Raw genomic sequence first — 13,966 nt, forward strand, 5'->3', positions numbered from 1 at the left:
TGCCCTGGCAGCGCGTTCCGCCCTGAAAGCTTCCGCAAGCTGCGCCACGCCGCGCCGCGCTGGGGCTGACCACTCGCGTTCTGCCTGAGAAGGCGCAGCCGTCGGCACTGCAGCCACAGCGGAGCTGATAGTGCTCCGAGCCAGCCGCCGGGAGTGGGGCGGCGGGTGAGTGGGCACGAAGGGCCGCCGGGACTGTGCTGCTGCCCGTGCAGTGGGGAGCTGCTGGCGGGCCCGGGTCGGCTTGAGGGGAAAGAGTGGACTCCTGCTCCGTCCGCGGCGCCCTGTCAGGACGTGCGGGCCAAGTGGCCCCCAAGGCTTGCCCCCCAAATCCTCGTCGTCGCGTCCTGGCCCTGACGGGATGTGCAGCTCCGAGAGGAAAGGGGCGGGGCGGGGGGCACTGTGGCCGTAGCAGCGGCGGCTTTTGCTGAGCTTCCCGTAGCTGGGAGCTCCGGCCGCCCGGGAAGGCTGCCGGTGATGGTAGCGGGGGGGAGGGGGCGTCTCTGTGGGTCGCCCGGCATCGCGAGGGCAGAGCCGAGAGGCTCTTCGCTCTCTGAAGTCATTGTTTGCCAGTCCTGAAGTGGCGTGGCAGACTCCGTGGAAGGGTTTTCTGGCCTGGGATAGTCAGTCTTTGCCTTCCAGCTCAGATGTAAATTTTAAGCCTACTTTCGAGCTTTTTTTTTTTTCTATCCTGTCGAAAATGGGAAAGGCATCTTGAGTGGAGGCACGTTCTAAGTATAACTTATAGCGTATAAAAAGAATGTAACATGCACGGTGGATGTTTGGATTGGAGGAACTTTTTACACATTTAAATCTGAGGCTTTTGCTTTGTTTCAGTGCAGCCAACTTTCATCACCGTAAGCCTATAGATTTTTGCAGGGAGAGGAGGGAGAAGGGCCATTGTACTCCGAAACACTTGATGGACGGGGTTCGGAGAAATTCCTCTCTCAGGGCCAACTCTGTAATAGAAAGGGTTTATATATTTTTAAATCAGAGCTGTTCGAAATATAATGTAGCTCTGCTGCCCCCACCCCCAATCTCAGAAAGAAAGGAAGAAGGGAAGGAGGGGAAGAAGGAAGGAAAGAATGAGAGAAAACCAAAGTTTTAGGGAAGGTGACTAGAGTTAAAATACGCAGAAGAAAGACTCCTTGTTTAAACCTAATTGTATCACTAGGTTGAGAAACAAACCTTATCCCTTGACCATGTAAAATTTCCACCTCATTATGTTCCTCGCAGGAGTGATTTGAACTCTGACCACTCTTTATGGACACAACACTACATTAAATGTAAGTCTGGCTACTCAGAACAGACTGGTTAGGTCAGCTTTGCTTTTTAATATATTATTCTGTTGGTAAATTTACCTCCTGAGTTTTCACTTTACACTCTTAAGAAAATGTAAGTTTTCTCTTTCAGTTTGCGTTTTAGTAAAACAAACATGCTTGAAGACAAGCTTTAGGAAAGGCATTTTAACTGTTTATTTTTTCAACAAGAAGCATGCTTGTCTTACTGGGGAGTTAGATGTTAAGAATTATTTACTGCCCTCGTCAGCATCTGCAAGTAGCATATTTTGGAGGGTCTGTTTGTTCTATTTCAGAGTGATGAGGTAAAAAAATAATCCCAGTAACACTTATTTTGTCATGTCAGAATTAGGAATATTTAGATTTCCAGTTATATCAGTGTTGATTCATCCCATTGCTTTCCTACAGCGCAAACATGAATGTTGGAGTTGCCCACAGTGAGGTGAATCCAAATACCCGTGTAATGAACAGCCGGGGTATGTGGCTGACATATGCTTTGGGAGTTGGCTTGCTTCATATCGTTTTACTCAGTATTCCCTTCTTCAGTGTTCCTGTTGCCTGGACCTTAACAAATGTTATACATAATCTGGTAAGAATTTCACCTTATACTGAATGCTTAAGGTTTAATGATTTTACAGAGACTGGGCGAGGCAGGAATGGGAAGGTACTGTTTTGCAAGATGAAAAGAGTTGTGGAGATGGATGGTGGTGATGGTTGCGTAACATCGTGAATGCACCGAATACTATTGAACTGTACACTTAAGAGTGGCTAAATGGTCCATGTTATGTTAGTGTATTTAAACACAGTTTTTTAAAAAGCTTAAAGTTTTACGTTACAAAGAAGAAAAACACATGACTCAGTTTTTTTAAACAGTTTGATTGAGATATAAAATTCACCTATTTAAAGTGTACAGTTCAGTGATTTTTAGTATATATGACAATTTTGAAGAATTCTTACCTGGAATAAGATTATGTTTTTCCTATCACTTTATATTTAAACATTGGACCCTTTTTGTAAGTAAGACATTTTTTTCTCCTGTTGGTTTTGTGAAATCTGAAAAAAAGTAGGGCATTTTAGCAAAAATTATAAGACACTGTAATTCAGGCCACTATAATATATTGATTAACCAAAATGTATCAGAGGAAGTAATTATGTTTTTTGGTTAACTGGAGTCTAATGAACATCTTTGGTTTAAATCCTTTCTAAATTGTATATATATACTTTTCTATTTCAGTACCAAAATTTTGAGCTTAATCATATCTTATATGATTCAGAAACTTATGGTGCCTTAGCTTCTTCCTGTTGACTATTGCTCTTTTGTATTATATGATAGCTCTACAAAGTACCAGAGGTTAGATTGACTCTACTGACCATATTATGCAGCCCTGGAAATTGCCTGTTTAAAAACAAAACAAAACAAAACGTGATAGTGACTTTTCTTGTCTTTAACAGCCTAGTAGAATGAAAGGGGAGAAATCTGGTTGAGACTTTTAATTGAATCCAGATTAACTATATATTTGTTTAAAGATCTAACCAAAATGAAGAGCTTAGAACTTTAAGACAGAAAAATGTAGGAGCAATAGGTTTTTTAAAAATTGATATTATTTATATCTTCTGGAAAGCATTTGAAGTTGACTGGAGGATGACAAAGATGATGTGGTAGAGATCAGTGAATGTCCCTTTAGTCCATTTTATGTGATAGACTTTGGAAGGAAGTGTTTAAAAACACAGTTTTTAAATAGTAACTTCTCTGAAATATTTGACACTAATCATATCCCTTTTATTGGAATTCTTTTCCTTTGGCTTCCATGGGATTGCTTTCTCCTAGATATATTTCTGATCTTTCCTTTACTATTTCCTCTTGCACAGTTTTCTCTTTTCCTCTCTTAAATATTGCTGTTGTCAAGGTTCTTTTTTTTTTTTTTTTTTTTTTTTTTTTTTTTTTTTTGCAGTACGCGGGCCTCTCACTGTTGTGGCCTCTCCCGTTGCGGAGCACAGGCTCCGGAAGCGCAGGCTCAGCAGCCATGGCTCACGGGCCTAGCCGCTCCGTGGCATGTGGGATCTTCCCGGACCACGGCACGAACCCACGTCCCCTGCGTCGGCAGGCAGACTCTCAACCACTGCACCACCAGAGAAGCCCTGAAGGCTCTTTTCTTCATCTCTTCTTATGATATATATTTTATCTAGGTTACTTCATCTATCTGTATTTTCAGTTTCTACCTGTTAAATGATGATGACCATATTAATATTGCAAGATCACCTTGCACCTTAAACCAAACAAGTATAAATTGAATTCATTCCTGATATATCCCTTACCACCCACCACAATCTGTTCCTGGATTTTGTTCCTAATCTAATCTAAAGGTACCACTATCTGCCCAGTAAGCCAAGCCACACAGCTGAATGTCAGAGGTAAAGTGATTAATATAATGTATTATCCAAACTGAGACTGTTTTGAGAGTAAAAGAGAGCTCTAGTAATAACTACTCCAAGAGAGTAAGTGTAAATCAGGACCACCCATGGCAAACTAGTATATATAGTCACCCTAGACTTAGGGTAACTCTTTTTCCTTTATATTCCACATCCATTTAGTCAAAGCCTTGTCTATTCTACTGCTTTACTGTCTTCAACTTGATCCTTATGGGCATTGCTATAATTTCATGCTCTTCTTTCCCCTCAGGTAGATTACACCAGTAGATCAAGTGGTCTCTTTGACGCTTCTCTACTCTACTTTCCTTCCTTCCAATTTGGCAGGGTGATATTTTTGAAATTCATGTTTGTTCAGGTCACACTCTTAAGTCCTTCAGTGATTCCTTGTTACATGCATAGTAAAATGCCAAGTTCTTTGTGTGGCATACAAGACCAGTTGATAATACTACAGAGGCAAGAAAGAGACCCAACCTTAACATCTCTCCAAACACAAGCTGTGCTCTACAATAATAAAAATCGTCTTCTCTCACCTTTTTGCTTTGGCTTAGGCTCTTCTTCCACTATTTTAATACCTCTTCCTCCTTCCTACTCTGCCTGGCTAATTCCTGTTTCTCCAGGAAAACTACTCAAGTGTCACCTCTTCTAGGAAGCTACAAAAGTCCCATGCTGCATTTTTTTCATGAGTTTATTATCCTTTTATAATTAGCAGTTTATCTTTCTTTTGTTTTTTAATTTATCTCTAAAGACCTATTTAAATGTTTCCTGAATAAATTAGTCTGTTCTCACATAATTTTCCCTTCTCCAGTGGCACATGTATTAAATGTACTTTAGAAGTCATCTCCTCCCTTCATGTTTTCAGTTAGTTGACTGAGACTGAGGCACAGTATATGGCCATGGACAAAGGACAGGTAATGAGAACAAGTAGGGAAGCAAACTTCTGACTTCTTAGTCCTCCACTAAAAACCTGACTAACCAGCCATAGATGTGGCAATTACATGATGCCAAATGTAAATTTCTTTTGAAGTTAGCCTACATTAAACCAATTAAAAATGTGAAATACATACTGCATGCTTTTAAACATGGGAAAATAGACCAAATATGGGAAAAAAGAAAAAACATGGTCTCTGTCTTTCTGAACCATATAGTAGAAACCTACAGCAATTGTTTTTACTCAGTGCTACAGTTCACTCTTAGAAGTTTTAATACTTCACAAAATTCTTATCCTAGCTTTTAAAATGAAAGAGAATTCTCTTCATTTTGAGTCAGTAAATATTTGTTAAGGGCTAACTATGAGCTATATATACTTTTTTCCCTAATTCTTTTAATGTGGGTATAAATCATCCATCACTAAAATTTTATAGAAAAACTATTAAAAATAAAAGTGGAGTAGAAGATAAATGGTTAGATAAGATTTTATTCTTACTCATTAAAAAGAATACATAAACTATTTGAATATTATATTCTGAACACTGGTGAGTGTATGTGGTTTGAAGTAAATAATTAGAGGACTGTTCTTCTTTCTCTTTGATAATTCTAATACATGTATGGTCTAGAGTAGAGATTCTTAACTTTTTTGGGTCACATTCTCCTGAGAATTTGAAAGCATACAATTTCTGTTTCATAGTCTCTTTTAAAACCCATGTGAAAATGGTTTCTTGTGCTTACAGAATAAACATTCCTTGGCTTAATGTCATCTTGGTTTAATATCTAATGCTTGCTTTGTATGAGCCCTTGTTCCTGAGGTAGTCAGGCTAATGGGAAAACAAACATTATGTAAACAACTTTAAGACAATATGTTGTGCTATAGTAAAAGTATTTTCAATAAAATTCTATATATGTACATAGGCAACAGGTTAATTATTGCTAATGAGAAGGGCTTCACTAAGGAGTTATCATTTGAGCTGAACCTTCAAGACTGAGGTAGGTGACAAGGAACCATCAAGGCTTTAGCCTCAGCAACAAGGAACCTTTCTCTCCTCTGCATTTCCTGAGTACTTTGATTGTACCTTTGATAGTAATTTCTGCCCTACATTGTAGTTGTTTATGCATATCTTTTTTTTTTTCTTACCATCTCTTAGAAGATTGAACTTTTTCAAGGCATTGGACATGTCTTGTTCAATTTCATATATGCATATAGGTCCTGTGTCCTGTACATTAGCCACTTATTAAATGTTTGTAGAGTTATATCCAATTGAACATGAATCCATTCCTCTGTTGCTTAAGTGTTACTGTAAGTAAACAACTTTTAAATTGCCTAATGGAATAACTAGGAAGCAGACAGACTAAACTTTGAAAAGAAGGGCTCTCTTAACCTAGTAGAATAATGTAAAATTTCAAATCACTAATATTTCTATTTTTTTCCATATATTTATTAAAAGTTGAAGTAAAAAAAATGATATCACATCATGACTTTAATAAGTAAAGCTATTTCATGACCATATATAGGCTTTATTCTGTTACCAGTGCCTCAGACAGTGATCCTGCAATGAAGCATTAACTATCAATCTAAATGGGCATCTCAAGTAAACCACATCTAGTATACATTGGTTTTTTTCCCCTAATTAACCACAAAATTAGATGCTTAAACATATCGCTGGACAGAATGGCTTTTAGTAATGTTTTTTACTTTGATTTTTAAAAACTAACTTCAAAAGACACTATTGAGGTACAGTGGTGATTTTAAAAGTAAATTGTGTTGAACATTATACTTACTACATCAAACCATCTTTGTTGCTTTGGAAAAGAACTATTGAGACAAAAACAGTCCTAATATTAAATATTTTCAAAACAATTTTCCCCGATACAGAGATTGTTTATTATTATTTTCCAACTTGTATGTTTTTATCATTTTATAAGTATCATCAGATTTACTAATATGACACTCTAAACTTTCCTGCACATTGGAGAAAAGGTAATTCTATCTCCCAACAGGAAATGTGTTAGAAAATCTAAATGTAATGATGCAGAGCTACCCTGATGGTACTTTTCGTTTCTTTTCAATTTAATAGGAGATGAAAACAGGTTACTTTTAGTTGACTTAGAGTGGTTTTCAGCAAATAATATTTGCATGTAAGCCCCTGGAAGTTTTGTTTTACTCTGAAGAAATTGGCCAGTCTTTCACAATATGAAATCTTATAACTTGAGCTGTCAAGTTAATCACGCTCTCTGTCACAGTCTGCAACTGTCTTAATGCTAACTGGCAAATACTAATTTTGTATTTGATATTTATTATATACCCCCTTGCTTGTTTTCCAGGGGATGTATGTATTTTTGCATGCAGTAAAAGGAACACCATTTGAAACTCCTGACCAGGGTAAAGCGAGGCTCCTAACTCATTGGGAACAACTGGACTATGGAGTACAGTTTACATCTTCACGGAAGTTTTTCACAATTTCTCCAATAATTCTGTAAGTGGTGGAAATTTTCAGGTATGAGGAGGATTGGATGAGAGGAAGCCATCCTTTTATTAGATTAAATTTGAAATAGAAACAGAATATTTTGTTGGTAACCTATATCAGTAAATTGCTACTTCATAGAGATTATAAAATACAAGCAAAATTTTTAACAAGCTGGTAATAAACCAGTTTTCACTTCAGTCAAATATATATGGAGACAACCTTACATGTTTATCAGTATGAAAAGACATTCTAGAATACAAGTTAAATATATTCTAGTTCATGTCTTTAAGCTGCTTGCTAAACAATACTAAACACATAGTCTTGTTCTGTATTCTACTATCAGATTAATCTCCATAAACAAGGATTTGGATGATTTCAGATGAATTTCATTGACCACCTGCCACATTTGGATGTTCAGACTCCTTGGGAGAGACAGTATGGTTTAGAGAAAAGAGAGGTTAGGCTTTCATTGTAGGACAGACCCGGGTTGAATCCTGTACCTATCACTCAGCCTGCTTGGTTTGCTCATAAATAAAATTCTAGCCAATGGTACCTAACTCAATCTGATGCTGTAAGAAATAAATGAGATAATACCTATCTGTAAAGCATCTAACCTTATATATGGCATGTAATTTCCTCCTATTACCTGATATTCAGGGTCCTCCACAAAATAGTTCCTACCTCATTTTTCCTTTTTGTGACTATTTTACCCTCACCCAACTCCTACCTGGTCACACTCTTCTAAGCAGCATTTCTTAAATACTTCATGTATAGTCCTATTTCTATGCCTTTGTTCAAGTCATTTTCCCACCTGAAATGCCTTCTCCTTTCTTATCTGTCCTATTTTTCTTTCAAGATTTAAATTGTGACCTTACCAGTGAGGTCTTTTCCTTAGCAACCAGCCTTCAATGATAATGCTCTGCTTTGAAATCCATAGCAGTTGTTACATATCCCTTATTTATTGCCACTTTGTATTATTTCTCTATTATTATGTTTATTTCTGCAAAGAATTTGTAAGTACATAGATTGCTTTGAATTCCACACTCAGTTGCTTTCATATAATGGATGTTTCGCATATATCCTAATCAAACACTCGATAGCACAAAGGAGATCCATATATATAGATATATATCTTTCTCTATATATAGATATAGACATAGATTTATATATCCATTATAGAATCAGTGCAGTCTGCAGCAGCTGGAAAGACTTCTTGGAGGCATTAGAATTCCTTAAACTAGGACTTAGGGTAGGTTTTAGACAGGTATTTAAGTTAGGGAAGACATTTTCAAATGAAAAGAATAAAGTAATCATAAAGTGGTAGATTTCTTTTTCCTTATATTTATAGCACTTGGGAGGAAATTTTTTAAGTTTTTAATTGTTTTAGTCCCACATAAAATTCATGTCAAAAGAAAAATTATTTGTATGGCCTAACAAAGATTAATGCAATAACAAGAATAATGGTTATTCAAACAGCCCTAAATTTGTATTTTAGCTCTACTACTCTCTAGCTATGTGACTTTTGGCCATATTATTGAAAGTCTTAGTTTCCTCATCTATAAAATGTTGAGGATTGCATTATAATACAGTTAACCCTTGAACAATGTGGGGGTTATAGGCACCCGCCCTCTGTGCAGTTAAAAATCCAAGTATAACTTACATAGTCAGCCTTCTGTATCCCCATTTCCACATCCTCGGATTCAACTAACTGCAGATTGTGTAGTAACTGGATCATGTAGTACTGTGGTATTTACTATTGAAAAATATCCATCTGTAAGTGGACCTGTGCAGTTCAAACCCTCATTGTTCAAGGGTCAGCTGCACATGTAAAGAGCCTGACATATGCTGAATTTTCAATAGAAGCTATCACAAAAAAGGTGCTATCACTTAAAAGGCTATCGCTTAAAAGCCTAACTAAGAGGTACCTGTGTACAACACCCATATTTCTTAAGGTGTACTTTTGACCAACAGGTATGATTTTAAATATTCTGTGATTAAATTCCTTATATAACTGAGGAAACAGCATTAAAGCCATCTGTGTAGCATTGATATTTTTCAGAGTGCATTTACATTTTCTTACTTGATCATTTGTCAGGTAGGTAGGATGAGTAATATTATCCCAGGTTTTTAGATAAACAGATTCAAATGCATCATCTTCATCCAGATCTTGTAGCTAGTTGGAATCAACAGCCCAGGTTAAACCCTAAACTTCTAGCTTCTAATACAGGTCTCTATACCCTTTGGCAGATAAATGCTACCACACTGATTCCTACCTGGGTTTTGCATCCCCTTGGAGGGTTGTGTAGGTTTTTGTAAGAGTCAAGTAATTTTCATATGATCCACACACACAATCAGTTTTTATTAAAAGACATAAAGGAGACATATGCTATGAGGAGGAGAAGCCATTCCAAGAAGATTTATTATTTCTAATAAATTACAGATTAAACCTGTAATGATGATGGGAAATTAAATGAGCTTACTGAATGTAAATGGTATCCTATATTGTTCAGTTAAGGAAGTATGAACAGTCTTCAAGTATATGAAAGCAGGAAGACAGGATTTAAAGTAAGGATTGAGGAATATGGTTTATTCTCAAGAATGAATTTTCTGACTATAGTTTGTGAAATAGGTGGAAGAGTATAGAATTTCTCAATTTAGATGGTTCTCAAAATAATGTGTACAGCTCTCTGATGTTTTTAGTTGTACTTGGAAAACAGCTGTTCTTTTCTAACCATATTACAGAAGATATTTATCACTCCTTTAGAGGAAACACTATTAAAATACTTTTCTGTGTACTCTAAAAGTACTAATTAGACAAACACCCTTGTGCATAGTAACTTCTTAGTTATCATCAAGTAAGGTATGATGTTTTAGGATACTCTTTTAGTGGCCTCATGATGTATCTTCATTTTGATGTACCCTTGGGTCAAACTAGGCATTCTGACTCTTATCTGTGGTCTTAAAGGTGGCTTAGGCTTCTTAAAACAAATTCTCGGATATTGGATGTCTTTGAATATATATATACATATGTTCAGTTATAGCAAAACAGCTGGAATTTTACAACAGTGTCTCTCAAGTTTCCCGTTATACTGGTTATATACCTGTTAACTTCAGTATAGAAATCAGAACATCAAAAGGGCAGTCAAGTATTTGTTTTCTTTCAGAGATGCTAAACTCTACTAATGCACTAACACCTGTTTTTCACAACTTTACAGCAGTAGTTTTTAACCTTTTGGTGGGTCACAAAACCGTTTGAGAATATGATGAATGCTTTGAATCTGGACTTTCTCTTCAGATATATACACATAGATACAAAACTACACCTGAAGTTTCAGGAAGCACATGACCCCTAGTTTGAAAGCCTTCTGCTTTAAAGACTATAGTAACTGTCTTGCATTAAATACATTTAACACGATTGCAGAAAAGCAAAATATGCATATATGCCCCCATTAAACAAATGTTTAAATCCCAAATAAAATTAATTTAGGCCCCCAAACTAAAACTTTTGCTCTTGTTTTAGTGCTCAAAGAAATGGTTCTGCTTTTAGGTATTTATGTTTCAGTGGCCTTTTTCCTACCTTTAAATATTTAAAAAATTGTAAGTAATTTCACTTTTAGATGTTATATATATATTCTTAACTTTTATTTCTACAGATATTTTCTGGCAAGTTTCTATACGAAGTATGATCCAACTCACTTCATCTTAAACACAGCTTCTCTCCTGAGTGTGCTAATTCCCAAAATGCCACAGCTACATGGTGTTCGGATCTTTGGAATTAATAAGTATTGAAATGTGTTTTGAAACAACAAAAATTTTTACAGCTACTGAGTTTTCTGTAAGGAAGGAGTGGTTACTAAACTGCACTGTTTCTGTGATAATGTGAAATGAGAGGTAGCTACATTGGAGAGCCAATTGTTGGTTCTTCATATTGCTGTTTTGAAGTGCAGATTCTTATGAGAAGATGCCTTTGTTTAATGCATCTGGTATCCTTCTGTAGAGAGGCTTCAGAGGCAGGCTGGGCAGGCCCAGCTTATAAGTTAAATGGCTATAAAGTAAAGGTGTAGTAGATAAATCCAAGGAAATAAGAGATTTATAAGAAACTAAGTCCATCTTAGCTTATAATGAATGGGCATTATGTTAAGAGAAGAAAATGTTTAATCATTCAGTCATGGTCAGTTTAAGCAGAGTTACATGTAAACCAGAATCATTTCTTTACAAGTTTATTATAGATTGTTTTTATTACCATGCATATTCCTTTTGTGTTATATAAGAGGATATATATCCTCTTGTTTTATACAAACCAATTCCTACCTTATGAATGTACTTTTTTGGTTTTGCAGGCTCAACATTGTGTTGATGGATGAGTTCATTTTTACATTTATTAAGTTACTGAGTTCATGAAGGTCCACGACTGATGGATGATAGAAGATAGTTAGGCACCTTAGAAGCAGCCTCTGAGTCGGCCTTCTAATTTTGGAACAAAGTGGGTTTTGCTGCCTTTCCAGATACAAGGCTGCTAACCTAATTAAGAAAATAATTTATTTCTCGTAATTAAAGTATATGGTAACTTAAAGGTCTGCTGATTTGGTTGAGCAATCTAATTGTTGAAGTCTGCCATTCTTTAGCGATGGAAATTTAAAATGGACAACTACATAGCCAACCTGTGATCTGGCAGAAACTGCTTCTCTAGCAATACTATCAGAGTAAATAATGGAGTCTTTTTTTAGCAGGTCTGCAGTAAAAGATATCTTTTCTTAGTCATCCTGCTCTCAATCTCCATACTTTGCCCATTAACATTTTGCCTGTCAATACATGAGTCTTAGTATAGATAACTCAGAATGGTAACTATTTCCAAAGCAGCAACCGTATATACTGAATCTTTGTGACTTAAGAGAAGCTTTCTATAGTTGCTGACATTAATTGCAAGAAATAACTGTATTCTACTTTGAGAAATAAACATGTCAAAAAAAGTATATGTGGCGAAACTGAAAAACCTAGTAACATTTGTAAGCAAAATTGAGTGAAAAGAATTATAATACCAACTCAAAAATCAATTTGTTTCAAACTGACTTTTGAGGGTAATGATCATTGTTTTGTATTTCAAAAGTATTGAGTTTAGAAATCAGTTGTATGATAATGCTTTTGTATGTTTGTCTTTTCTCAAGTATTTTTAAATAACCAGTAATCTATACTTTAATAAATTTTTCTTTGGTGTAAGGTTATTGCAAAAGCTTTCCAAAGTCAGTCATCGAGTTACACTTAAATTTTTCAAGTTTTTTTTAAAGCAACTGAATTTGTAAAATTAAGGTAGCTAAAAAATATTCTTTTGTTTTTCTTCATTTTAAAGTTTATTTCAAAAGGCTTATATTTTTTGCACAGACTTCAGAGATAGAAATCTGCCTCTAATACAGGTCTTCTGCTGTTTTCCCTACTTTTGCCCTTCAGTGTTTTAAAGATATTTATTCAGTAGATATTTGAGGGCCCACTCTGTTGTAGGAATTTTTTTTTTTTTTTTTTTTTTTCCGGTACACAGGCCTCTCACTGTTGTGGCCTCTCCCTGTTGTGGCCTCTCCCATCGTGGAGCACAGGCTCCGGATGTGCAGGCTCAGCGGCCATGACTCACGGGCCTAACCGCTCCGCAGCATGTGGGATCTTCCCAGACTGGGGCACGAACCTGTGTCCCCTGCATCGGCAGATGGACTCTCAACCACTGCACCACCAGGGAAGCCCACTCCTGTGTTCTTTTGACTTGCCCCATCCTTTTTTTTTTTTAAACATAGAATGGTATTTTTTAGGTTTATGTCACTATTGTCAATTAAACTAGAAGGATCCTGAAGGGGCATAGCTATCTCCTTAACTAATATCTGTATGAATTAGCCTTACAAAACTATATGATGCTAAGAGTTGGAAAAAGATCTTAGAGGCTATAATTCAGCCCCATCCTTTACCTTGAATTTTCATCAACCCTCTATTCAGTTTCATTGACACCTCTATTCAGTTCTGTGTTAGCACTAAGAAAGGAAGACTTACAACTTACAAGGCTGCATTTTTGTTATGGAATTTATAACATGTTTTACAATGAGCCAAAATTTAATCCTTATTCTGTATAACTCCTCAATTAGTTAACTTTTAAACTGTTATCAACAGCACTGAGTATTACCAGAGCCTTCACCATTTTCCATATGATATGGTTTCATATTTCTCCCATGATCCTGGTAATTCTGCTGTAAGTTGCAATTTATTATTATATAGCCCTAAGCTAATTACAAGAGGTGATAGATGTGATGTCACTACAACAGTACCACTTCCCTTGTTCTGGATACTTTTTATCTTTAATGCAGCCTATTATTTTAGCTATTTTGAGAGCCACGTATCACTGATTCACTTTATGGTCTCTAAAACCTCAAGTCCCAACGTGTAGTGCTGTTCAATGGTGGCTTTCCCTTCATGTACGTATTTAATGGATTTATTAAAACAAAGTCTAAGATTTCTTATTTTTTCTACAGATCCCCATGTTGTTAGATTTTAGCCTATTGATTCATCTTGTCTAGCTGAAGGTGAATCTTCTCATGCAATATATTTCTCTTATAGTATGTTTCCTATTTTAGTATATATCACTAGTAAATATGACTCCAAAACACCCTCATGCTAATCCTGCAAAAGACAAATGCAGCAACCCAGTATAGACCAATGCAGTTTTCTTTCTAACAGGACAGATAGAAAAGTGTAATTCCCAAAACAGTTACATGGATATTACATATTGATGTTGGAAATGTAAACAAATTTAGTAGTGGGAAGACAAGTCTAGGTAAAATAAAAGGAATTTTTGAGTAGCACTGGGCA

At 36.2% G+C, this 13,966-nt stretch overlaps 1 protein-coding gene across 2 annotated transcripts; it reads left to right on the forward strand.

The window, feature by feature from the left end:
* Positions 1-33: 33 nt before the first annotated feature.
* Positions 34-12,341, forward strand: ORMDL1 (ORMDL sphingolipid biosynthesis regulator 1). Of its 2 annotated transcripts, XM_032638427.1 has the most exons (5): positions 55-165; positions 1,234-1,283; positions 1,704-1,884; positions 6,981-7,132; positions 10,777-12,341. In XM_032638427.1, the coding sequence occupies exons 3-5, from the start codon at positions 1,711-1,713 to the stop codon at positions 10,910-10,912; spliced, it is 462 nt and encodes a 153-aa protein (XP_032494318.1). In that variant the 5' UTR covers positions 55-165; positions 1,234-1,283; positions 1,704-1,710; the 3' UTR covers positions 10,913-12,341. The 2 variants fall into 2 exon arrangements, with proteins under 2 accessions (XP_032494319.1, XP_032494318.1); XM_032638428.1 differs by lacking the exon at positions 1,234-1,283 and having other exon boundaries at positions 34-165.
* The last annotated feature ends 1,625 nt before the right edge of the window (positions 12,342-13,966 follow it).

The sequence above is a fragment of the Phocoena sinus genome, chromosome 7 (assembly GCF_008692025.1).
Source record: "Phocoena sinus isolate mPhoSin1 chromosome 7, mPhoSin1.pri, whole genome shotgun sequence".
In the NCBI taxonomy this organism is placed as follows: domain Eukaryota; kingdom Metazoa; phylum Chordata; class Mammalia; order Artiodactyla; family Phocoenidae; genus Phocoena; species Phocoena sinus.

Bases quoted from the DNA above. Each gene is read 5' to 3' on its own strand.
- ORMDL1 (XM_032638428.1), top strand. From the start codon at position 1,711: ATGAATGTTGGAGTTGCCCACAGTGAGGTGAATCCAAATACCCGTGTA. The intron at 1,885-6,980 runs GTAAGAATTTCA...CTTGTTTTCCAG, and splicing joins CAAATGTTATACATAATCTG to GGGATGTATGTATTTTTGCA. The intron at 7,133-10,776 runs GTAAGTGGTGGA...TTATTTCTACAG, and splicing joins ACAATTTCTCCAATAATTCT to ATATTTTCTGGCAAGTTTCT.